Source organism: Aspergillus wentii (genome assembly GCF_001890725.1).
Source record: "Aspergillus wentii DTO 134E9 unplaced genomic scaffold ASPWEscaffold_7, whole genome shotgun sequence".
In the NCBI taxonomy this organism is placed as follows: domain Eukaryota; kingdom Fungi; phylum Ascomycota; class Eurotiomycetes; order Eurotiales; family Aspergillaceae; genus Aspergillus; species Aspergillus wentii.
The window spans coordinates 447053-471768 of NW_024467838.1; the positions used below are offsets into that span (position 1 = coordinate 447053).

At 48.3% G+C, this 24716-nt stretch overlaps 9 protein-coding genes across 9 annotated transcripts; 2 read left to right on the top strand and 7 right to left on the bottom strand.

Annotated features, from left to right (window-relative positions):
* Positions 1-692: 692 nt before the first annotated feature.
* Positions 693-2427, top strand: ASPWEDRAFT_175140 (unc-93 family MFS transporter; the record flags this gene model as incomplete). The annotated part of the gene is made up of 4 exons (XM_040831318.1): positions 693-1286; positions 1354-1961; positions 2027-2122; positions 2199-2427. 4 exons carry the CDS (start codon positions 693-695, stop codon positions 2425-2427), a joined length of 1527 nt encoding a protein of 508 aa, XP_040685497.1.
* A 443-nt stretch (positions 2428-2870) lies between these two features.
* ASPWEDRAFT_160833 (S10 family peptidase) lies at positions 2871-5424 on the bottom strand (the record flags this gene model as incomplete). Its single annotated transcript, XM_040829804.1, has 10 exons — positions 4727-5424; positions 4569-4673; positions 4389-4505; positions 4203-4326; positions 4135-4150; positions 3961-4077; positions 3856-3906; positions 3651-3804; positions 3537-3595; positions 2871-3446 (listed from the first exon to the last, which is right to left on the bottom strand). The coding sequence occupies exons 1-10, from the start codon at positions 5046-5048 to the stop codon at positions 2871-2873; spliced, it is 1641 nt and encodes a 546-aa protein (XP_040685498.1). The 5' UTR covers positions 5049-5424.
* Positions 5425-6300: 876 nt separating this feature from the next.
* farB1 (putative C6 transcription factor (Ctf1B)) lies at positions 6301-9840 on the bottom strand. Its single transcript, XM_040836116.1, has 3 exons — positions 9122-9840; positions 8822-9006; positions 6301-8757 (listed from the first exon to the last, which is right to left on the bottom strand). The coding sequence occupies exons 1-3, from the start codon at positions 9388-9390 to the stop codon at positions 6569-6571; spliced, it is 2643 nt and encodes an 880-aa protein (XP_040685499.1). The 5' UTR covers positions 9391-9840; the 3' UTR covers positions 6301-6568.
* A 929-nt stretch (positions 9841-10769) lies between these two features.
* Positions 10770-11264, bottom strand: ASPWEDRAFT_43820 (uncharacterized protein). Its single transcript, XM_040836117.1, has one exon. The coding sequence runs from the start codon at positions 11227-11229 to the stop codon at positions 10843-10845; it is 387 nt and encodes a 128-aa protein (XP_040685500.1). The 5' UTR covers positions 11230-11264; the 3' UTR covers positions 10770-10842.
* A 690-nt stretch (positions 11265-11954) lies between these two features.
* On the bottom strand, positions 11955-14644 carry ASPWEDRAFT_43821 (uncharacterized protein). The gene has a single exon (XM_040836118.1). It carries the CDS (start codon positions 14485-14487, stop codon positions 12169-12171), a length of 2319 nt encoding a protein of 772 aa, XP_040685501.1. The 5' UTR covers positions 14488-14644; the 3' UTR covers positions 11955-12168.
* Positions 14645-14789: 145 nt separating this feature from the next.
* ASPWEDRAFT_43823 (MFS transporter) lies at positions 14790-17119 on the bottom strand. The gene is made up of 5 exons (XM_040836119.1): positions 17040-17119; positions 16940-16989; positions 16514-16879; positions 16400-16456; positions 14790-16338 (listed from the first exon to the last, which is right to left on the bottom strand). The coding sequence occupies exons 3-5, from the start codon at positions 16818-16820 to the stop codon at positions 15200-15202; spliced, it is 1503 nt and encodes a 500-aa protein (XP_040685502.1). The 5' UTR covers positions 16821-16879; positions 16940-16989; positions 17040-17119; the 3' UTR covers positions 14790-15199.
* Positions 17120-17737: 618 nt separating this feature from the next.
* On the bottom strand, positions 17738-18474 carry ASPWEDRAFT_117107 (uncharacterized protein; the record flags this gene model as incomplete). Its single annotated transcript, XM_040828710.1, has 4 exons — positions 17738-17788; positions 17852-17958; positions 18017-18298; positions 18393-18474. The coding sequence occupies 4 exons, from the start codon at positions 18472-18474 to the stop codon at positions 17738-17740; spliced, it is 522 nt and encodes a 173-aa protein (XP_040685503.1).
* Positions 18475-18584: 110 nt separating this feature from the next.
* Positions 18585-20664, bottom strand: ASPWEDRAFT_43825 (uncharacterized protein). Its single transcript, XM_040836120.1, has one exon. It carries the CDS (start codon positions 20441-20443, stop codon positions 18827-18829), a length of 1617 nt encoding a protein of 538 aa, XP_040685504.1. The 5' UTR covers positions 20444-20664; the 3' UTR covers positions 18585-18826.
* A 918-nt stretch (positions 20665-21582) lies between these two features.
* sip5 (Sip5p) lies at positions 21583-24016 on the top strand (the record flags this gene model as incomplete). Its single annotated transcript, XM_040833466.1, has 2 exons — positions 21583-21945; positions 22004-24016. The coding sequence occupies 2 exons, from the start codon at positions 21583-21585 to the stop codon at positions 24014-24016; spliced, it is 2376 nt and encodes a 791-aa protein (XP_040685505.1).
* Between the last annotated feature and the right edge of the window lie 700 nt (positions 24017-24716).

Sequence of the window (24716 nt, forward strand, 5' to 3'; positions counted from 1 at the left end):
ACGTCGGCTTATCTGCATCACATTTTCTCCATCTTTTTCCTTCTCCGCAATTTCCACTCGACAGCCATGGTGGATCGGCGTTGATTTCCATCCACTCTCTTGACTATCTTCGTCTTCTATCGCAGAATTGAGGCTTTTCATTGACTCGTCCTGCTAGAGAGAGATAAGGTACGCTCTCCACCTCTTCCTTCTTCCACATCATCACAGCCTCGTATTACTTCCCCCGACTATCATCATCATCATCTGATGGCCCCAATCGCTTTCTTTTTATTCGTCCCTCGCCGTAGCTATTTTCTTACCCCAGACTGATTCGAATCCTCGTTTTTCTTCTTTTTCTTCTCTCCCCCTGTGTTGTGTAACTATCCATTCTCTTATTTATACTCGTCCTTCCGTCTCGTCCCCCGCCCCCTTCATTCCATCCTCTCCATTCTTTCCTTGTTTTCTTCCTCCTTTGACGGCTGTCGTGCCTGAGTATCTTTTTTCCGTCTGGTTCGTTAAGGAACGCTATTTATTTTTTTATTTGGTTGCTGTCTCTTTCCCTTCCTGCATTCACCCTTGAACCTTGCGCGAACTGCACGACTCTTGCTGATCGGGATTCGTGCCCCTAGCGCCCACCTTCAAGTATATATAAAATTAAATTATATATATGCATACACTCTTATATATATACTCTTTTGAGCTTTAGGGGAATCATGGAGCCATCGACAACGGATAATCATGGATACAAACCTGAAAAAGAGTTCCCCGAAACCGCCTCGGATCCCGAGTCTGGCCACGACTCATCCGTCGTGGGTAAGCCGTGGATGTACAAGCCATTGAAATTGGGCCCTTGGAACCTGCCGTATTTTGCTTCTCCCGAAATGCAATTGATCCTCGTCTCCTTCGTCTGCTTTCTCTGTCCCGGTATGTTCAACGCGGTCAGCGGACTTGGAGGTGGTGGTCAGGTCGATACGGCCGATGTCAGTGATGCCAACACAGCCCTGTACAGCACTTTTGCCGTCGTCGGTTTCTTCGCCGGTTCCATCGCCAATCGAATTGGTCTCCGGTTGACGCTCTCATTGGGCGGTTTTGGTTATTTCCTCTACGTCGCCTCGCTACTTTCTTACAACCACAACAAGAATGTCGGCTTTCTGGTTTTTGCGGGTGCGATGCTAGGTGTTTGCGGTGGTCTGCTTTGGTGTGCACAGGGAGCTGTCATGATGAGTTATCCCAACGAGAAAGAAAAGGGTAAATTTATCTCGATCTTCTGGGTTATTTTCAACCTGGGTGGTGTCATTGGAAGTTTGGTGAGTAAAAAACTCCGACTGTGACCATATCCCAGGAATTTATCTCTAACAAAATGTTGGTAAATAGGTACCCCTCGGCCAAAACCTGCACTCAGACGCAGGGCGTGTCAACGATGGCACCTATATTGCCTTCATGGTGCTCATGGCAGCTGGATTTGTCCTCGCCTGGGGCCTTGCAGACTCGAAATACGTTATGCGCAAGGATGGCTCGCGAGTCATTGTTATGAAGAATCCCACGTGGAAGTCCGAATTCAAAGGTCTCTGGGAGACCTTGTTCACTGATTGGTACATTGTTCTATTCTTTCCCATGTTTCTTGCCAGCAACTGGTTCTACGCCTATCACTTCAACAGCGTCAACGGCGCCTACTTCAATATCCGTACTCGGTCCCTCAACAGTCTTCTCTACTGGCTGAGCCAGATGGTCGGCGCCTTCGTTTTTGGGCAGACGCTGGACATGAAATGGTTTTCACGTCCAGTGCGTGCCCGAATTAATTTGTTCCTTCTCTTTGCCATCACCATGGGAATTTGGGGTGGCGGTTATGCGTTTCAGAAGCAATATATTCGCCCAACAGTCACAGCTACCAAAGACTGGACCGACAGTGGCTATATCGGGCCCATGTTCCTTTACATATTTTACGGATTCTATGATGCCGCTTTCCAAACGTGCACCTACTGGTAAGTTTCCACATTGACTCATATACACTCATAGATCACGAGACTGACGCACTGGTTTGCTTTAGGTTCATGGGATCACTTTCCAACAACAGTCGGAAGCTCGCGAACTTTGCCGGTTTTTACAAAGGTATTCAGTCCGCTGGTGCCGCAGGAATGTGGCGGTAAGTTTGTTTCATCCAATGCTTGCAGAAGCCCATCTACTCGGAAATCAGATCACTGACAAATCATGAATTTTAGATTGGATGCCCAGAAAACCCCTTTTATGACCGAGTTTGCCTCTTGCTGGGCCCTTCTTCTCGCCAGTCTTTTGATCGCCTCCCCTGTCGTTGTTCTGAAAATTAAAGACCATGTCGACGTTGCGGATGACCTCGGATTTTCCGACCAAACCGCGCACGATGTCTCCGGTATCCCTATGGAGAACTATCCAACACCCGAGAAAAAGGATGAGAAACGAATTTCTGTCTAGTGTTTCTTCTTTTTGTTTATATATCTCCATTGTAATGTGGCTTGGGCTTCTCAATTATGACTTTTTGGGATAGCCTTGTTGTTTAATTCGTCTTTTCTTGGAGCTTCTACCACTTGTTGGAAAGCTGGGAATGTGTATTTACGACGACGACCATAATATCCTTAATCGATTGACCAAGCGCACATGCCAGCGTGCAGCTGGTCTGCGTGGCCTCTGCCGCAACAGATACCTCACTCCATGATTACATATAATAGATGATGTCCACTTTATATTCTCTATGGAGCAGCTACAGCATCCTCGTCAAGTAGATAAAAACCTCTAATTTTGGCCTTTTTCAGGAAAGAGAACAGTATTATCGATGTGACAGTATATCAGAAAATGCTGGAATGCATGTATGTACAAAACAGGTAAGAGGTCAAAATCACTGTTTTATGTAAATTTCATCAATACGGCCTGGCAATAGCGCTTTTGGTCGCAGAAGGCAATGGCACCGACGACTGAGTATGAGTCGCCTTGGCAGTACCATTTGTGGCATATCCAGGCCAAATCTGAGTGGTACCTTCAGCAATATCCCATCCACCCAAAGTCCTGTTGAACAGCTGCAAAGCTGCCACGGGCTGGTAAAATGGAACCTCGTGCCCAGCCCCGTAGACACGGGTGAAGGAGAAGTTACCATACTCACGGGTCTCGCCGTACTCGACCCCGTTGACAGTCATGGGTGCGTAACCGGCGGAGCGGAACTGGCGACTGTGGGTGTAGTTCACGGCGAGGGAGATGGCTTCGCCACCGAACCAGTTGCAGATGTAGTCTGCATCGCCGTAGATGAGGGAGACGCGGACGGGAAGCTTGAGGATTTCCTCGAGGTCATCGATGAAGTTGGGCCAAACGAAGTCGCCGGTTTGCTGGAAGGCGTAGTAGACTTCGTTGTTGGATTCGGTGTAGTTGATATTGACGCCAATGGCGTTCATCACCGAGTCTTTTTGGATGTATTTGAGGAAGTACTCGGGGGGTGTGGGGTCCTAGGACCAGCAAGATTAGTTTCTTTCTTTCTTTCTTTTCTTTTTTTTTTTTCCTGTTTTAGTATTCAGTAATATATGCATGCGACCTACCTGGTACGGGTGTCTGATGTCGTACACCCCACGTCCACTGAATTCGTAGTATGGGCCCTCTGCATGGATGTGTTAGACCATTAACTTAGTGAGATAGAACAGCGGCCAACATACCAACATTGTCCCTGCACATGTTGGTAGCCTCTGTGCAAATTGCATAGTCAGACAGCGACGTTCTGTTTGTTTGCTTGCACAGGGCGATTTGATCCTGGCATCCATTGGGCATCGCATTGGCGAATTTCATGTAGTTGTAGACAGTATCGTTGATCTGATGGCTAATTAGTAGCGGTTTGGATTGCATCTCCTGTGGAAGACTCACAGATTTGATGCCGTAGGTGTTCTTGACCGCAAATTCTGGATAGTGGGGGGCCTGCAAATGTCTTAATAGTTGCTCGGATAGTCGTCAATAGTGCGAGTGATCTACCTGGATAGCTTCGTCGATGATGCCATTGATGATACCCAAAGAGTTGAAGTCGAGGGCAATGCCATCTACAGAACCATTCACAATTTTTTCATTTTGCTCGTGGAAGTGATTGAAAAACTGCGTCTGTTAGTTTCGTGGCAAAAAGTATCGGCTGTAGTAGCCCGTTGAACTCACTGCAGGTCCATAGTGCCTTGAATAAATGGTCAGCAAAAATTCTTGATAAAATCAACCAAATAACTCACCCTCCATAACTCTCCGTCCATAGATTGAAGCTCTTTGACTTGATCTTGGAGTCCAACTGCGGAAGACCACCAAGGAAGCCCTGTAGCACCTCCCAAGCGGCTTTCGCAGCGAGATCAGTGGTATCTGTGATTGCACCAAAGTTTAGACTGGGTCTCTGAAAACCAATTTTTTTTGATCAAACCTACCAGTCAAGGTAGCATTGATAGTAGCGTAGCGGCCCTGGACTCCTCCAAATGATGCATCCTCGGGAACTCCTGTAATGGGATTCAAAGAACCCTCCTGTGTGTCACTGTAGGAAAAGCCTGCGATTCAACAAACAAGTCAGAGTTCTGCGATTCTCAAACTGTGCTCATGGTAATCCATACCAACACCCAACGGCTGGGACAGGAAAAGCATATTGGAAACTTCATTCCACGAATGAGGGTTGACATAAGATTTATAGCTAGAATTAATGCGGCAAGGGCCCAATTCTGCCCAACTACATCAGCATCACGTCTAAGATATTGAGCAAACCAGAACAAACCTTCAAAAAGTCCAATCAAAGAGTCACTGCCCGGGCCACCGTTCAACCACAGCGTGATAGGGGCATTAGCCGGGTCGTGTCGGGCCTCGAAAAACCAAAAGAAGGTATGCGAGGTTGGCGAGAGGTCAACATAACCAGAGTACGATTTGACACCGGGTGTTGTCTCGCAGACGCCCTCCTTCCCTGGCTCCTTGTAGCGAATGGTGACATTATTAGGCGTCGTCAGGGTTTTGACACCCGTAGGATCCTTGGGCAGCTGTCTACCACTGAGCGAGGCGGTCGCCAGAGGCAATAGTAACGATATCAAGCCGTATCCACGCATGATGTTAAATTATCGGCAATTGATCTTATATTTTATCAATTCCGTATCGAAGGATAAGAACGAAGCTGCTTCACAGAACCCTGTCTACTCGTGCGGAGGTCAAGGGGTGCCTGGCCCCCTTTATGTGTCTACATTTTGCCAGTACGCAGAAAGGGATCGAGAATCGATCTCCAGGCCCACATCGTGAATGTGTGTGACTATGAGGGGAGAGCTGCATGCTGCCGGGGAGAAGTGGAAGTGTGATTGGAGAGGTCTGATAGCAGGGTAGCATCCAGGTAGGTCAAATTGAGACCTGTCGGAGGTTTGTTGGGCGAGTCAAGCCATTGCTGACATGAACTGCAGGAACGGTGCTGCATTCCAACGAATCCATTACATGACTATCTATTATTTATTAATTAATTGCCATCAGCACTGTGCAGCGTGCAGCGTAAGGAGGACAAACGGATTGTGAGAACCACCAACCCTGCAGATCGCGTCATGGTAGCCGTCTCCACTGGCCGCTTATCAACGGGACAGCAGGGATCGACAGGTATACGAAGGAGAAGAAGAGAAGGAGGAAGAAGAGACTAGAGAGACATTGACGATTCGTGTTTCCGATAGGAAAGAATCGACAGATGGCGGTAGAAGGATGGGTCAGTTAGTAGAAACTAGAGTGGAAGAAGAGGAGAAAAACCCCGCAGGTGGAGAGGACAAGATGGACAGCGACCTGCCCAAAAGGGGTTGGGTTGGATAAGACTACCTGGTAAGACGGAGGATACCGATGCGATAATATATTATTATTATATGAAGGATTACTATTGTTATTATTTGGAGAGATAAGTTGAATCATATCTTGGATAATATTGAGAGACACCGATAGACATTCTAGCTAGATTAATGTCTCATAGAATTTAGGATAGAGTTGACAGAGTTGACAGAGTAAACACTGTCTTACAAGAACTATTAAAGAATGGCATTTTATTTTAAGAACAAGCAGAATTAAGCATTGATTTCAGTTTGTTTAATCAGCCAGTCCAGCATAGCATAATTAGAGCACAAGCCGTTATTTACAAAGTCTCAGTATAATGCCACCCAAACACCCTCGTAGATCTTGACCACCATGAGATCATCTATTACAGAACTTCATGTGAATAATACGTCTTGTTTCCATAGAAGAGAGCTGCAACTTTAATTCCAGTGTCAATCAATTGACCGAGTGACACAATAACATGTGATTCCGATTCCCGGAGATTTATATCACGCACTTGTACAGCAGAAAGACACATTACTTTTGTAGAATAAGTCATTCATATTCCTCATCTCATACTTTTGATAACATGTATATAAACAAATGAAAAGCAGGCACATATATATATCCCATTACAGAATAAACGCCACCCATGATTCATGTCTTTTGAAAGAGGCATGTTAAAACGAATTTCAAAGCGATAAAGCCAATCCAATCCCGTAATAAAACAGAATATTAATGAAAAAAAGAACAAGGGAATCGAAAGGAATTAATATGCACAAGTAATCGGGTTTCATGAATCCAGGCTCAGCCCGAGATCAGTGTCGAGATCGGCGGTAATGTTGGCCTCGGCTGGTGCCTCGGTCGTCGTGCCTATGGGGCCTGGAAGACCATCCGCCAGCCCAGTAAAGTCCACCCCTTTACTGTCAGGGTTGAGACCCATCATGTCAGACATGTTACCCATGTTGAATCCGTAATTCTTGTCCGCAGTGGGGTTCCCATTGAGGTTGAGATTACTGTCCTCCGAGGCCATGAAGTCGGTACCGGCATCGTCAAAGTTGATCAGCGCATCGAAATCGTTTTGGGTCACCTCGGCATCGTTGGCGAGATCCATGAGCTGGCTCAAACTCAACTCCGAATCTAGGTTGGGAATGCTAAAGGCATCTTGGTGGTAGTTCGGATTGAGGTTGTTTGTGCTGCCATTTTCACTACCATCGGATGCGGGCGGAGTCGAAGCAAAGAGTGGGCCACCTTCCTCGGCAGATTGAGCGGCCGTCTTTGCTTTAGGAGGCTTGGGATAGGTAAGGTCTGGGATCTTCTGGGCGAGGGAATCGGGGGGTGGAGTCAGGGTGTTGAGTCGCGAGGTCGTGTCTAGTGTGCTGCCGGTAGGCCGGGTCTGGACGTCCTGTGGGGCGACAGTGAGCTGGATACCGGCCTTGCGAATCGCGGCCTCGAGGAAAGATGTGGCGAAATCGGCGGAAGCGTAGATCTCTCTCAATCGCTGGAGAATACGCATGCACTGGTAGAAGCGTTGTAGGCTAGTCATCCGAACACTGGGGTCACTGGATTTGATGTCGAGAAGGTGGATGATAACGGCGGGCAGGAGCACCGTGACTCCGGTAGTGGGGAAATACCGCGTGAGATCCAAGCAGTGAAGGTCCTGGGCGATATTGGTGATCTCGACGGCGGCAAAGCGCACCTTGTTCCTCGACATTTCTTGCAATTCCGCATCCATCGACGGATATGGGATGGCCGGGAGGACTTGAGGGCGATGCAAAGCGCTGGACGTGGTCAGGTAGACCATCTTGAGCAGGGCCCGATGAGAATGCAAAACCTCTTGTGCCTCGGTCAGTTTCTGGGAGGCAGCGGGGGAGTACTGGGTCTCCACGGGAAGGTTGGCCCGCCAATCTTCCAGCTCCTGGTCGCAGCGTCGGACTTCAAACGTCTCCGCGGCCGATTTCTTGGGGACCAGCATCATAGTAGTCTCCATCGTGCCGCCGAATTTATGGCTCAGAACGGAATACTGGGCGGAGAGGACATGGCTCACGCCCAGACAGAGCTTGGCCTTTTCGATAAACATCATGGCGAGCTCTCGCTGGTGACTCGGATTCGAAAGAATTTCCGAGTTTCCAACCATGCTGACGATTTCAGGGGGGAAGGCGTGGAACTCGAAATCGTCAAGACACAGCATCGGGACATCACAGTCATCGTCCTTGACGCGCATGGGACGTCTCATTCCCAGGGCAATCAGACGATCGCGAGTGTAGGTGCTCCACCATATGCGTTTCCACATGCGCTGGCGACGAACGTCCATCCGGGAGTTTCCGGGATCGCGATGCAGTCCAATGGTATGTGCGAGAGACAGACTGACGCCCATCCAATGCCAGGTGTCTTTCTGGTCATCGGGGGTCTCGTACCAATAAGTCATCAGGAGTAGGGACTGAACGAGGGAGATACGGTCCACTTCGTAGTCAAAGTCGTACAATAGTCGGGCACGCTGGAAGAAGACCTTGCGGGCCACCTTGCGAGACTGATAACCGGCAGCATGTAAGTGCTTCAAGTCGATAAACGCAGTACCGGCGAACATGACAGCCTGGAACAGTAAAAGACTCATTCGGTGAATGCCATCGTTTTTGACGATTGTCTGCAGGAAATCTTCCAAGTCCAAAAGAGGCATGTAGGTGTGAACGTAGTGGATGTAGCTTTTCAGCAATTCATTGCGCAACTCGGGATCGGGGACGGTCAGGGCGCCTTTCATGGCCAGATAATCGATATCCTCTTTTTGCAATCGCGCGGGCAACCCGCGGATGTAGTCGGGCAGTACAACACCACCAGAACGAGCATTGGCAAAGCCCGGATCCAAGAGCTGCTGAATTTGCGAGGTGACATGATGCAGGGGAAGCGTGGCGGGGACTGCTGGGTTGGGAGCCATTCGTCTTCGATATTGGTCTTCCGAGCCAATGCGCTGGACTTGGTTTTGATCTATGAGAATATTAGTTGAAACCCCCCCCCCCATTCAGAAAAAACCCAGGGAGATAACACGAACAGAGCAGATGCGGCATATGCTGCCCTTGATCCAAGTCTACAGAATGCAGAGAGGGGGATGCGGGGGCAGCGTCCGAAAGCCCGCGACTCTCAGAGAGTCTGCGCAGAAGATTGCCACCATCTTCGGGGACGGGCGATACAGAGGGATGGTTGACAGACGGATGTTCTGTTTCAACACGAGATTTCCTGAAGAGTGGCAAAAAAAAGAGAGACACTCGACGTTAGCCGGGCAAATTCCAAGGCGGGTGATATGTTTGTGATGAAATGAATTCACCACAAGGCTATTTCGACATGGACGAACTTTCTCCTCTTGCTTTCTGTAACCACGCATTCTACCTGATCCAGACGACAATTCGTACAGGGCGAACCATTCTCGACGACATCGCAACGGACCTTGCGAGCACGACAGCAACAACATGCCTTGGAGGCTCTTCGTTTGACAGGGCGGGAGTTGACAGAGAGGCCAGCCGTAGAGGCCTTGCGTTTTGATTGGGATTGGGGATCCATTGTTTTTGCAGGGGTAGTAGATGAGGAAGAAGAGGAAGATAGTGTAGCAGTGGCGTTAGTCATTATTATGAACAGGGCGAATCAATTGAGTCATTCGTCGAGACTAGAAATGTAGGTGAAGATAGATAGATAGGATAAAAAGAGAAGCACGATCACAACGTGTAAAGAAAGGAAGAGAGTGGAGAGTGTCAGGGAAGTAGCATGTATCAACGGGGTTTCCTTTTTCTTTTTTTTTGCTTTTTTTTGCTTTTTTTTATATAAGAAATAAAATAAGAATAATCATCTATGAAGCATTTCGTCCAAAGGACGAAAACCGACTGGCGCGCTGGGCCCGGGGCGACGCCATGGTTAAATACTGTCGTTACAGAAGAGATCAGGAGGCCAAAACCGAAAAAGGACGATCCCAAGCAGCCCCAGTTTTTGCCTCCCCCAGACCAGAACCAGACAAAGTAAAGCATTAGCACAGCAATCAGAAATCAAATCACATAATACAATTATTATGACTTGAAAACTTCCATCCTTCGGTTACCTTACCGTACGCTGCCTAGGGCACGTTTCAACTGCCTCTGGATACTCCCTTTCGTTACCCCAAACTGTTAGGCCATTTATTATCCAATTCTGGCGCCCCACCCTGCCCCACCGGCCCCACCCGCTGTTTCTGCCCAACCACTGGCCGATGCGGTGACTTCGGCCCGGTCACGTTACTGAGTCCAGCCCGCCCACAGGGCCCCACTGCTGCGGCCGGCCAGTCACGGCCACCGCCGGAGGGGACCGGGAGCGAATCAGAATCCTTGTTATTGGTTGAGAGCCATGTCTTCCAAAACAGGCTAGGCCCGTGGTTCTGGGAGGGCAGCTGCGTCATTTCTCGGAATCTTTTCCGTTTTACCGCACTTAACCCTTGTGACTTGACACTTGACAGTATCTAGAGTACTATTATGAGTATTAGCATTAGAGAGTTATGTTGAGATGAATTGAATTGAAGATAACCAAGAAGAAAAAGATAGAAATAAGAACAATTTAGAACAACAAGGGAAATCACATCCATGGAATGAAGATCATTGAAAGTTTGCAGTCCCAACAATCTGCAGTCCTAAGTCTCCAGAATATTATTTGATTATTCAATATGATTCAATATTATTCATATTATTTCATACAAGTACTATGGTAAGATACAATCTGCAGAATCGATAGTCCAAAGCATGTGTCTATCCCAAATATGGACCGATGACGATTTACATCCTAGAATCCGGTTGACTGCATGTGCTCCATTATCTGTCAACTTTCCAGTATTTCAAGCTGATGAAGATCACGCTTTCCCCTTTTTACATCCAGCTACATTGTAACTCTCTTGTCTTTCAATGTCTCCTATTTCTGACTCCATACCGACCCAGATCCCGAATTGACGGTGGAGCAGAGGCAAGACTAGGTTAGACTGGAGCATGCTGATCCAATCAAATGGCGAACCCGGTGGCTCTGAAAATAGGCGACCTTGCGAGTTAGTTTAGGAGGGTTAGTCTAACATAATAGTATTACTACCACGCCAATCCCCATCAGAATCACAATCAAAATCAGACCAAATCTTGATTGCGGAAAAAAAAGACGCGCGGGTGGATCTGCCGTGTCCATCTGCCAGCCACACGTGATGCCCTGTCTGGCCCAATCAGCCTGTTGTTTTGTGCCGATGCACGGAGGGTAAACGTTCTCTCTGCTGTCAGACAGTCTGGATGGAGGCATGGGAGAGACACAGAGAGTGCGATCTTCGGATAATTCTTCTTCATGGAAATCATGGCAGACTGTGTCGGAAATCATTCGGGATCCCTTCATCCACTCCGTTATTCCGGGGACTGGGGAAACTTCCGAAAAGGAGGGGGAACAAACCACCCAAACCCCAAACCATTCCATAATTTAAATTAAAATATCCAACCCAGACGAACCAGACAATCCTGATTCCATACAGGAAGAGGCAACTATTCACCTGCCACCAGTCAGCAGCGTCACTGCGGATTCCACGGTGGGACTAGACTGGATCTTGAAATTTGATCCTCCTCTCTGGGATGCCGTTTGCGGAAATACGGCAGACAGACTTTGGTTTCTCCAGTTTCTTCTGCTCGTTCCATCGCACCGCCACCTCCGATCCTGGGGTTAATAGTCATCGCATTACAACATCTCGACCGTCCACGGTCCGAAATGGTTCAAGCCACTTTGCCGAGCCGGAGCATTTGTCCTAGACGAGTTACTTGTCGATCTTCCCCTTACCGTGACTTCTATGTAGTTGACGTAGACTACTCTCCTGTAAATGTAACTCCAACATATTCAATCATGTACATTATTATGAATCGGTCCGATCCCCCACGTTGCTGGCGGTAACCCGACAAAAAGCAAGAAGCAGACATGAAGTCATTTTTCACATGACATCCTGCCCAGATAGGCACCCAGATAGGAGGGGTCTGTGTTTATCCCAGCAGGATTCTTCCTACACCACGACTAAGCTGTACACTAAAATTACCACTACTTACAGTAATACTAAGCAGTCATGCTAATTGCTACTAAGTGAGGGAAGTCTAGATCCATACGGCACAGACTAACCGTTAGTCACCTCCGGCTAGACGGCCTCTACCCCGCAGATAAGCCGGGGCAGCGGAGGTCGATGGTTCAGGGATATACTTGCTCTGCTACCACTACTCGCTGTGATCTTGACTCAACATCCAATGACATTCCTATTTCAACGCCTTCAGGATATCTCAGTAGTAGCCAATTCAAAACTATCAAAGCAAAACGTAAAAAACCTCATACAAAAAGGGGAATAGTAATCGTAACAAATCAATCCGTCCATCATGCAGCCTATGCACCACGGCCCATCCGTTCAATCGATCCCATGATGCCACTGCGGCCTGGCGTAAACACTGCTATCCCAGATTTGCCCCCGCTGTTGCCTCTACCATGTCGACTGGCTGGCGCTGGGATCTTGGGTATCCTCTTCTCCCCTGTGCTGGGAGGACGGATGCCACTAGGGCCACTGCGTCCAATACTGCGTCGGAAATCTTCAACCATTGGCTCTGGTGTTGTCGTGCGCTCCCCAGATTCCTCCTCACGTGGACTCGAAGGTCCAGAGGTCTGCTGCTGCGGTTGCTGCATCGACAACCATTCATCCACAGCAGCAACGAGTTCGCCCTTTTCGGCCCTTTCCATTTCCAACTCCGAGCGCATTCGCTCACTGTCCGCCTTGATTGCGGCCATTTCCTGCTGTAGACCCTGCATCTGTGCTTCGAGGACGTGCCGCTCGGCTTCATGATCATCGTTCTCACGGGCCATCATGCTAGCATTGGGGTTGGCAGCCTCCGACATGGCGGCATCGCGCTCCATCTTCAACCGTTCGTTCTCTTCATTGGTGGATTTCGCCTTTTTCTCGGCCTCCCGGACGCGTTTTTCCCACCGTGACTCATAGCTCTTCTTCAACGCCGCAACCTTGGTCTCGTGCTTGCCCTTGTACAGTGCGTGAAGCTCACGAGCAACCTTTTCAACCGCATCCTGGACTTCGTTGGCCGTCTTTTCTGCCGTTTTAGTGTTGGGTGCAGCCTCAGACGCTCCTGGTTCACTGGGTGCTGAAGTCCGAGCTGCTTCCAGTTGGCTCTCTAGCTCAACAACTCGGCCTTCGAGTTGTTCCTTGCTCTTCTCGACTTCCTCCACCTTCTTCGTCAACTGTTCTCTTTCACGCTCGCCCTCCACAATGGTAGCCCTTACGGTCTGTAGGACATCTTCCATCTCCTGACCCCTTCGCTGCCATTCGACTTGTTCAATCTCCAACGCCTCTTTACTGGCAGCCTCGTGACGAACTTCTTCCATGGCTTCGCCAACACGTCGTTCCGCGTCTGCAACAGCCTGCTTAAGGCTGGCAACCTCAGCTTCCTTTCCACTCAAAGTCGCTTTCAGCGAGGAAATCTCTGACATGAAACCAGACTTAAGGGACTCAAGTTCTCGGGGTGTGACGGTTGGGATCGACCGGGGGGTCGGTACGGGAGGGATATCAAAGTCCAGCAGTGACGTTTTAGACGGCGACCTGATAGATTCGCCCACGTTTCGCAATGGCGAGCGCCGAGAGGGGGAGTATCGCGCATTCTGTACGCTATAGCGTTTACGCGGGAAAAAGGTATGCTGATCTGCGAGGTCTAGTAAGTTGGGCGTGTCGCTCGGATTTCCGATATCCCTGGCCTCCCGTTTTCTGGGCGTAGGTGAACCGATGGGCGAGCCGATGTCAATCAATGAATTTTTCATGTACGGCCTCTTGGAGCTGTTTGGAGTAGACGGTTCCACGCTGCGAGCATCGCTCTGTTGAGCTGGGCTGTTCTGGAAGTTTCGCATCGCTTTTGTGGGCGACTCGCCTCGCAGCCTTGCAAATGATGTCATGTCTGCATTTGGAACAGCTGAAAATGTGCTCAAACAAGTTTCGTCCATGGTTTCGTGAAGTTCGTCATCATCGTTGTTGTCAATCATAGCATCGTCCACGTCGTCTGCGTCTGCATTTTCGTTTTCTCCGGCTGTTTCGTCTTCGCGGAGAACAGTACTCATGCCTTCATTGTGCTTATCCTCCATCATGCTGTTGGCTGTTTCCTGTCCTGCGCCCTCGACTAAGTTCTGCTCATTGTGAGGCCGAGCATCTTCATCCGCGTAAACGTTAATCTCGGGCTGATCTCTTCGGTTCGTGTCTTTCGTGTGCCTCTCGTCCAAATCTTCGTCTGCATTCTGTTCATCGGGGACATTTTCGTAGGACCGTTTTCTGGGAGTCGTAGACCGTTCACTGAATATGGGTGATAGCTGTCTTTGTTGTTGCCTTTGCAGCATTTGAAAGTCGACGGTTTCATCTCTCCCATCAAACTGAAAAGGTGAGCTAGGTGCTACCTGGAAAGATTCGGCATCGTCCTCGACTACATTTTGCTCGTGTGATTCGTGTGTCGGGGGGTAGTCCATGTCTTCTTGAGGGTCTTCAATGTCTGTATTACTGATAACTGTTTTTAATGGACTTGAAAAGGTGTTCTCTGAATACTCGTTGTTCGCCATAGTTTCGTCAATGCCGCTGTGCTCTGTCTTAGAGTGGAAGGAGGCTGGTGAGAGACCTCGTGAGTTCTGACGCGACGACGTTAAGGGGGAAAGAGGAGTAGACATGACGAGGTAAGTAGGAGAGGGGAGGAGAGAAAACAAAAGAAGAAATCGCGCTAGTCTTGTAGATAAGCCAAGAAGCGCAATAAGTCAATGCTAATTCAAAATATGTATGAAAAGCAATAAACTGCTTGCCCACGGTAAGGAGGTTGAAGCAGATTGACTCTTGTTATTATTATTATTATTTTGTTGTTGTTGTTTTCGCCGGTTGCAATGGGTGGTAAATAAAGCTAATCCGTTTACGGTCTAGTGCGGCACTTGCAGAGCGGTGGCAACTGACAGAATTGTTTTCTCACCGCCCAAGAATAGCCCTAATTTGGCATGAGAAGAATCGAGGAGAAACAATCAATCCACTCGGTAAAATATCAGATAATTGCTCTTGAGATATTATGCATATATGGTGCCACATGATGACCGGCTTATAGTGATATATCACCAATTATCTTGGAAGGGAGTAGTCTATGTGAACAAATAAATAATCTGCCGTCAAAAAAACAACACTTATGCACATCAGAAAGAATACTCCACCAAACTAAATACATTACAAACTAGTAGATGCAATAAGAACAGAAGCTATTTACAATAGTGGTCTAATCATGCTAGATAAGCTTAATAGAAGAGCCACTAGTTCTACATCAAAAAAGGTGTTCTCAAACTGTCTTCAGTTCCACGAAATATAATATAACCAAGAAAGAAAAGTATCGTGTCGGACAAATCGTTAAGCGTTGCTCTCTGTGTTTCCATCAGCCTCAGTCACCATGATATGAATAGTCTGTTTCGCAGGCTGAGTGCCATCGGGAGCAATATGGCAAGGGACAATTGGCTGGACTGTGACCGAGGCGTGCTTCTTTCGTTGGATAAACCACACCTGGAGAGCACCAATAGTGGCCACAAAGGCGCTTCCCCACCACGCGATGGCAGTGAAACCAATTGAGGTACCGGTGCTATACAGGAACCCCGCCACAGGAGGAGCAACCGTGCGAGAGGCTGCTCCTGCGGACGCAGCAAGGCCATTGATTTTGCCCATGACAGAATCAGAAGGACTGGCTTGCTTGATGAGAATCAACAGTACCGGGAAAGCGATGATAGAAAGGATGTTGCGAACGATCAGACAGGCATATATGCCAATAAAGAGAAATTTGTGTGGCACGAAAACCAAAAAGGGAACGATAAAATAGGCAATGGGGTGCAGAACAGTCACCAGTACGAAAAGCTTCCATACCCCCAAAAAATGGGCCAGGGTTGGGAAAATAAGAGTTTGAACGAAGAGTGCAATGAAGCCGTCGGAAGACATGATCAATCCGACAGTTCGGGTCGACAGACCGACTCCACCAGGAATACTGAAGCCCGAATTGCCCAAGCCCGAGATGTTTCTGGCGTTTCCGTCTTGCAGAAAGATAGGGAGCAGATGATCATATGTCATTGAATGATATGTGAAAATAGCCAATGCAACGATGAGCATGGTAACTCGCCAGTTAAAAGTCTTTGGTTTCTCTGGACCCGATTCGACCTTTGATCCATCGACTTGTATCACCCAGTCCTCGTCCTGATGCAGATGGACCTGGTTGAAAGTTCCGTATGATTCGGCTCGTAGATCTGCGCTTGCATTTGCTGTTGCTCCAGCCGTTGCTAGAAGAGGATGTTCGGCGGATGTATGATCGAGATCTTCGGGAACACTCCATTTCTGCATGTCCGGATGGGTCTCTTGCAGAAACAGCCAGCTGCCAATGATGCTAAAAAGAAGTAAAACGGAACAAACAAGGTTTGGTAGAAGATAGGGAAATTTGCCAAATAGGCCATCAGTAGGGAAGAGGGTAGGGTAACTTTCTGCTGGCTTTGCAAGCAAACCTCCAATGGCTACAGCCAAGACATCAACATTTGTCCCATTTCAATCACCTTGAGAAGTTTGAACACCTACCTGGCCCGATGATCGTTCCAATTGACCAGACAAATGGCATCACAGCATAGGCTCGAGCTGCATTTAAACTGTCAGGCCCATGAACACCAGCACAAGAGAAGAGTTGGCACTTACGTTCATGCTCAGGCCGTTTGACCAATTCACCAACCATTGTCTGGATAACCCCAATGTTGCCATTCAAAAATCCTCCTAAAGCTCTCCCAAAGAGGGCCACCCAGAAGTTGGGGGCAAATCCCACAAGCAGAAGCGATAGCATTGTACCGAAGCAACCGGAGAGGAGAATGGGTTTGCGACCGACTCGGTCTGAAAGAGCCCCCCATAACATACCAGTCAAAGCTTCAGCAAGGGAAAAGGCGGAGACGAGTATACCGGCGTAAATAGAGGCATTGTGGCTATTCGCCATGCGAAAGTCCTTAACCATCACCCATGAATAGGGAAAGATGGACGTTAGGGCGATTGGCTCCGCAACACGACATATTGCTATCAACACCAATTAGCATGCGACTTATATATATGATTCTTCACTGGAATGAAACTCACCTAGAAGAAATAACTGGGTGGTAGGGAATCTGTCGTCCGCGCATGTTGGTCTTTCCTGGAGTGTTAATACCATTTCTTGAGAACCGTTTAAGATTCTTACGGCAATCCCCAGCCAAGTAACGGGTCTCCTGTATGAGATCTTAGTCTTTTCAGTTCTTCTCTTTCTCTATATATTTATCCCTCTCTTAAGGCGTGTGATGAAATGTGGAATCTGACAGTTGATGGGAACTGAAAGGAAGGAGAGAAAGAAATATTCCAGGCGGGGTTGATTTCTGCCTGCATCAGGCTTGCAATCAAGTCATGTGCCAGCGATGGCAAGAGATAACAGAAAAAAGTTTTGTCTGGGAACAGCCGAAAGGGAGAACCATGGGAGGCGAAACAACGGAGACGAGCTTCGGCGGATATTCGAGGAATGCTTGTGTCACAACTGATTGCCGATTGCAGCCAAAACTATTTGTTCCTAGGCGAGTACTAAAAGGACATTCCCAATTTAGCTTGTTACTATTGTTGTGATTTCTTGCATCAAGTTGTACAATATGACACACATTGAACAAAGTGGCTGAATTTTATGATATAATTGGTGACTCATCAGGTGGTATTGTTGTCAGTGTTCTTATACTATTCTGGAGAAAGCAAGCGAATTTGGCCATAAATAATCAATATTTTGGACCACGAAGATCAAGCAGTACCAAGCTGCCTCTATATAAATACTGTACAAGAAAATATCCAAATCCTGACAATTCGTGGAATACATGAAGCATTATTCAAATCTTACATGGCACCGCCATGCAAACAGGATCACGTCTCATTTTCAGAGACAGGGATGTATGACCGGCGTTCCCGTGCTGCCTGAAAGGAAATCAGCTTTCTTTTTCAAAGTGTTTACATCGTCGGCGAGATAAATCAACATACCTCAATCCACTTTTCCACCCATGGCTTAAAGACTGCCCATGCTAGAAGACCGCTTGTCGCAAATATGAAAATGAACACGATAGCTTCATCTTTGGCCGAGTCTCGTTCTAAGCAGAAAGAGTTAGCATTGCCTCAGTGTCACATGCCTGGAACGAATTGTTATACGGAAACAAGTAGTAAACACATCCTCCTCCTTCGCGTTCTTACAAGTGGGCAAGTCGTAATCAAGACAAAATTTCCGGTTACAATCGGTACAGCTCAGTGGCCGATATTTGCTCTTGTCTTTGCTGGTCCTTTTCTCAATCTCGGTGTCATCATCTTCAGTGAAGCGGCGATTCCGGATGTGGAAGAGGTTGTTTAGAGCCGAGGTGGTTTCTGGCTGTGCGGGGTCAAGGGGGATGATGGTGCTATTGGAGAAACAGGTACATTTGCAGAATGAAGTAGGTGCTATATCAAGGAGATAGTTGTTAGAAGAAGGACTCTTTCTTTGGTGTTCGCAAGGAGGGAGATCGCGAACGATTGGAAAGTTGGCTTCACTTACTGGATGCTAGTGCCAATGACGCGCAAGAAAGGAGGGCAAGAAAAAGAAGCAGCAGATAAGAACTACTGCCACGTTGTAGCATGATGGGCTTGATGTGAAGAAATAAAGGACAATCGTGATTATCGTCCAGCGACACTCGAGGTTTCTAGAAGCTGACGACGATGGGTATCATTGGCGACAATCAATCAACCTCGGGATTCTTGGCATCATGTGACAATTCGAGAATCAGCGTTGGATATCATTTGATTTGTTACTGCTAGTCAGGTATTTGATCTTTGGCGATTTTATACGCCATTGTGTAAATGTTACTTGAAAATGGGACAAGACTTTTAGAATACGTATCAAAAGGACTAGGTATATATGAAATCAAGCATCACAGCTATGCAAAATATGCCCGTCATCTTAAACCCGAAATGCTAAACACCATGCCATGTTTATGACTTTCCTTTCATTCCTTTCATCCGGTTCTCTCTCTGCCTCTGCTCCTTAGCAGCATCTCGCCTTCTCTTCTTCCACGCACGATTGTTGTCACCACGATTCTCCCAGAACCATTTGGTAAAATCGGACTCCTCCCTTTGAACAGTGGTCGATTTGGGAACTGGGGTGTTTGTATACACTTCATCATCCATATCCATAGCATCTTCCTCTCCTGAGGCATTCCAGTTGATATTTCGACCTACCAAGCCAGTGTCGGGTGTTGGAGCAGCGCTTCTCAATCCACGGAATTGCATATCCTTCTTCGTAAACGGTGTTTGGGGTTCGGTAGGTTTGGTTGGCTCTTCCTCCTCAGACTCGATATCATCTTGTCCAAAGAAACTAAACTGAGCATTGGGGGCCTCAACGGCAGGCTTTTTTTCAGACGAGTCGGGCGCAGGGCGTTTGAAAAGCGCCTCCAATGGGTGAACCTCTTTGGGGCTTGAGTCATTATCTGCCTCCATCGAGGTTTCGTTTTGATCAATCGAAGCCTCTGGCTGAGTAGGAGCCGCGGGTGTAGGATCAGAAGACTTGCCAGCCTTGGGATCTGGATCTTTCTCATCATCGCTGGAAGATTCATCTGATAAGTTGGTCGAGTCTTCGTCGCTTTCCGAACCTGCGGTATCCTCATCGGAGCTAGAGCCACTGGAAGAGGTCCAGTCCTCCTCTGATTCATCCGAGGACTCAATATTCTTGGTAGACCTTTTACCCTTTGATTTGGAAGGCTTTGACTCTTTCTCAGACACAGAGATCTTGGCCGATTTCCGCTTCTCCTTAGCCCCTGCTACCTTGCCTGGTCTATACTGGTCATTTCTGATTCTGTCACTGGGAGCTTCCTTTACGTTTCCAGAGTCATCTACCCAACCTTTGCCCTCCTCAAATGTAGATGTAGGAGTCGCTTCTTCGCCTTCGGACCGCAAGAAGCTTGGGTGTGTGACAGTATTCGCAAACTCATGGATCACGGACTCGTTTGTGGGGTTCTTCTTCTTCTTGGACTGCTTTTCTTGTTTTTTGTCGATGGCAATTTTATTAGGAGGGAGTTTGGCCCGGAATAGACACTCTTCCTTCTCTGTGTACTTGGATTTGGGTTGAGGTTTAGCCTTTTTCTCGTCCTTTTCTTTTTTCTTCTCTTCCTTGCGCTTCTCTTTTTTGGTACTACTCGACTCCGTCCAGCCTCTCTTCACCTTGCGATCCGATGGCAACTCATACCCATCAACCACAGTGTCTTCTGCCTTTCGCTTTTTCGACTTCTTGGACGATTTCTCAGAGGCTGGCTTGGGATCGGGAACAACTTCCTCATCGCCCTCTTCATCCCGATGTCTTTTGTGGGGCCGAGCAGCCTCGACCTTGAACTTCTTGCCCTTGAGAATAGAACCATTGAGCTTCTTTTTGATCTTGTCGGCCTCCATGTTGGGCAGGGTCACGTATCCGTAATTATTCTCGGGGAAGGTAGGAATGGCGTGGAAGGAAATCTCTGAGGCCAAGGGTCGAATTGATGCAGGCAAGACCGAAGGGAGGATGTCGGGGGTTAAAGGGGTGATGTGGAGGCGTGTAGTGGTTGATGTGGCCGTGGTCATTGCATCTAGATTATACAGCCGTGGATATGGACAATGAGGATTGAATGAGAGGAGAAAAAAAAAAGATTATTAATTGGTCACCAAAAGATGATCATCTGGGTTGACAGAGAATAACAGAATGAAAATATCATCCAGATTGCATCACACAAAGGACAGCCACCTGATGAAATCCCGTGGCATGTGTTGGAGCATCCCGAATAATTTTTGGCCGATTATTTTGCGATGGATTTTCCTTTCCGGCCAGACCAACCGATGTGGCGCAGGCATTGTCAGGCACCGCCACACGTGATATCCACTCTTTCATGCAGCATCAATTCAGACAGCTGTTGTTCTGCCGTGTGTTGTTATGGTTGCTTATTCTGGATGGAAAGAAGCTTTATCGACTCAGGAATATCAACCATATACTTGCTATTAAAAGCCATTCTATTCGACCTGTCCACCTCATCTCTTGGCCTTCAATACACCGTCCAGCCACAGCTGATGTAATGCGTGGCGTCCCGTGGCGTCACATTCTCTGTCTTACTCCTACTGTACGACTCTTTCTCTATCTTCCATTCTACGTATCATATTTCCTTCCATCCACTATTGAAACTCTCCATCATTGATCTCAACACCAGTCCTTCTTTTCTTTTTCCCATCTATAAGTCTCTTTTTTTCTTCTTCTTCTTTTTTTTTTTGACCAGCTGGTCTTCTTGTTCTTTTAAATCCTATCTTCTTCCCCTCTCGATCCAGATCCGGTCTATTTCCCGCTTCTGATCTCATCGTCGCCGCGCTCAGCAGCCCCCATCGGCTGCCACCTATTACGATTCCCTCCCCCGCTCTCTAAAGCTTCCCTCAGCCAACCATTGTTCCTCTCCACCTGAACCCCCCCCCCCCTGTTGCTGCTTGGATTATTATTGTTGTCTTTCTTGCTCTCTCCTCATCTTATTACCTTATTATTATCTACATTCATCTATTCAGGATTTGTCGCTCAGACTTTCCCCTTTGCTTGTCTTCCCCTCCCTTCTCCCATTCTCCCTTTCTGGGGGTAACGCCTGCTCCGTCGTCTCCGCCTGGATCCGTCGGAGGCACTCATACATTTCGGCCTATCGGCCTGATTTTCCCTTTTCTTGTAACACTATCGCTCGACCTGGCTGGATATGGGCAATTTACAGACAAAAGAGGCGCGCCCGTCTCTTGCTACATCAAACCGTCGACATGGGAGATCGCCGTACAGCGACCGTCACCACTCAGAGGGTTCCCGGTCCACCCGAGGCAGTCGGCCTGATCTCTCCATCCTCGGAATAGGCGGCAGTCATGAACGAGATGTTGAGAGCCTCGAACGTCGACGAGAGAACAAACAGGAGCGGGAAGCCCGCCGCTTGGAGCGAGAAAGGACAGCGAGGATCAAGGAGCGCGAGCGTAGCATGAAGGAAGAACATGTTGATGGGGGTTATCTGGTTACGCAAGGTGTTTATGTCGGGGTGGAGGACTTCAACAAAGCGGTGGTCCGGCAACTGATGGTAAATCCGTCCAACAATTGTGTCCCTTATAAGTCTTGATACTGACTATATCGTTCAGATCGAACGAAGGTTGGCCCCATTCTGGAGAGGTCTCAACGACTTTTCAGATTCTTGGACAGAGCATCAGCTCATGGCCGCTGCGCGAGGCTTATCGATACCACCGCCAGATGAAATTCCTCCGGAGTTGGAATACAAGAACCCCCCGAAGACAACAGAAGATACGAAAGAATCGTCCGACGCGAGAAACGTACACCAACATTTGATGGTTCCAATCACTTCGAGGTCGCAATCCTGCAATTCGGATACGTCCCAGACGTCTTCCCTGCCTTCTCCTACCTCTCCCATTGCTTCCGGTACGTCGAGCTCGCCATTATTCCGGACCCGGGCAAAGACGCTTGCCGCTCTTACTTCGTCTAAGTCTGGTTCTCAATCGGACTTGGGCCCGCGCGAGTTACAGCTCCCTCGCGATCCATTTATCAACGGACAGCCCGTTGAAGCATACCTTTATAAGGATTCGTCCGAGTGTCCCATTTGCTTCCTCTACTATCCTCCTTACTTAAATCACACCCGATGCTGTGACCAGCCGATCTGTTCCGAATGTTTCGTACAAATTAAACGCCCCGAGCCTCATCCTCCAGAACATGGGGATGCGGATCCAACGGCCGCTCCAACTCCAGCACCAGAAGGCGAGCATGCAGATTCCGCAGATTGCCAACTCGTGTCGGAGGCTGCAGCCTGCCCCTTTTGTGTCCAGCCTGAATTCGGTGTCACATACACACCTCCGGCTTTCCGCCGCGGTTTGACCTACGCCCTGGACCCGAGCGGTCGCCCGGCTAATGTGACATCCCCCGTATCATCCAGTTCATCGCTCTCCTCTGGAAACCCTGCAGCACTGACAGGTCGCCGGCGTGCTACATCACTATCCGCTTCCGATCCAACAGTCGTTACCACTGATAGGGTCCGTCCAGACTGGGCACAGAAGCTGGCTAATGCCCGTGCACATGCTGCGCGCAGGTCGGCAGCAGCTACTGCACTTCACACTGCAGCGTACCTGATGAACTCCAACGGAACCGGGAGCGATTCCCGGAATTTCAGTCTTGGCAGGAGAGGCATGAGAAGATCAAATGCGCCAGAACCTCAGAGCAATGCTCGAGGCTCCCCGGCGTTGCAAGCTCTTGCGTTCTTAACTGATAGACGTGTACCTGAGCAGGAGGCTGAGTCCCCCGAAGAAGAATCGGGGAATCTGGCGCCAGCTCGAGGCAGTTCGAGGCGCAATAGAATCGACGACTTGGAGGAAATGATGATGATGGAGGCTATCCGACTCAGTTTAGCCAGCGAAGAAGACCGGCTTAAGAGAGAAGAGAAGGAAGCGAAGAAGGATGCCAAAAAGCGAGAGAAGGACGCGAAGAAGGCGGAAAAGTCAATGCGAAAGAATGGGTTGTATAGCAATAATGGCAGCACCTCTGCTCTTGATACCAATCCAGATGGTCGATTGGCCAGGGTTGCCAGTAACTCTTCATCCCTGGAAGACTCCTCCGTTGCAGGGAAAGGGAAGGAGGTAGACCGTGCGTCGCCCTCTGCGCCGACAATTACTGAAGATACAAGCTCTGGTGCAACTTCCAGCAGTGCAAATCCCACCTCTTCAGATCCAAACCAGCTCTTGCCCTCCGTCGTCCAAGCTCCGCCCATAGAGCCGTCGAAGCGGTCCCATCTACGGCACATGTCGAGCGCATCCTCGTCCTTGTCATCGCTTGTGGAATCTACGTCCGAAGACCACATTGGTGCAACTAATGGGAACCATTCTTCCACCGAGCCAATGTTCAATTTCCGGAGCCTGGCTGCCGTGATTGGGGATGAGGACAAAGGAGACGAGTCCGCCGAGCATGTCGAGCACACAGCCCCGAAGCCCGTTGCAGAGAGCTCTGCCTCAAATGCCACTCCTGCGGATTCCAGCGCGACCGCGGCCGTGGAGCCGAGCGTGGTGCTGCCAGAGAGCCTGATGCCCAAGGAGCTGGAAACCCGATCGGTTGAGATCACCAACACCAACCCAAACACGCGGGCAACATCTTGAAACTTTAGGATTGAATGAGCGATCTACTCTTTCTCGTTCCTTTCTTTCTCTACTTTCCTTTTTTTTCCCCCCCTCTTCTTGTTACATTTCCTTTCCTTTTTTTGTCAAATTGGGATGCAGGGTATGTCTGGATTAGTTGGCGCAGAAGGCACACTGTTTGAAAAGCGATGATGACGCTCTCTTCTTTTTTTTTTCTTTTCATTCTCATGGCGGGTCCTTTCTTTTCTTGTCATACACATACAGCACAATAGAATTTCCTTTTCCTTCTTTTGTTTATCCTACATGAGGCGGGTTATAAGATTGCATATTCACTTTCTGTTTGGTTGCGACAGTGTGTTAGTGATAAGCCCGGATTGTCAGACCGTGGGTGGTTAATTGTTTGCATTCTTCTTGACAGTTGAGAAACCAAACAAAAAAAAAAAAAAATGAAAGAAGGAAAAAAATATTCATGGAGATTGATGATTTCCCGACGAGAGCTGATAGACCCATTGCCATCTCCGAGATGTTTCATGGGTCGTGATGGGTCGCGGTTTCAGATCCGTTTGACCACTCCGTCTACTATATTAATAGACTAAATGCAATAAGACTGGCTCCAGAGTTATACAGAATTCTACAGACTACAATAGAATTCTGATTGAATAAAAGAAGATTGCCAGTGGCACGGAGAAAAAAAGGACGGCCAAGTCCATGGAATACGATG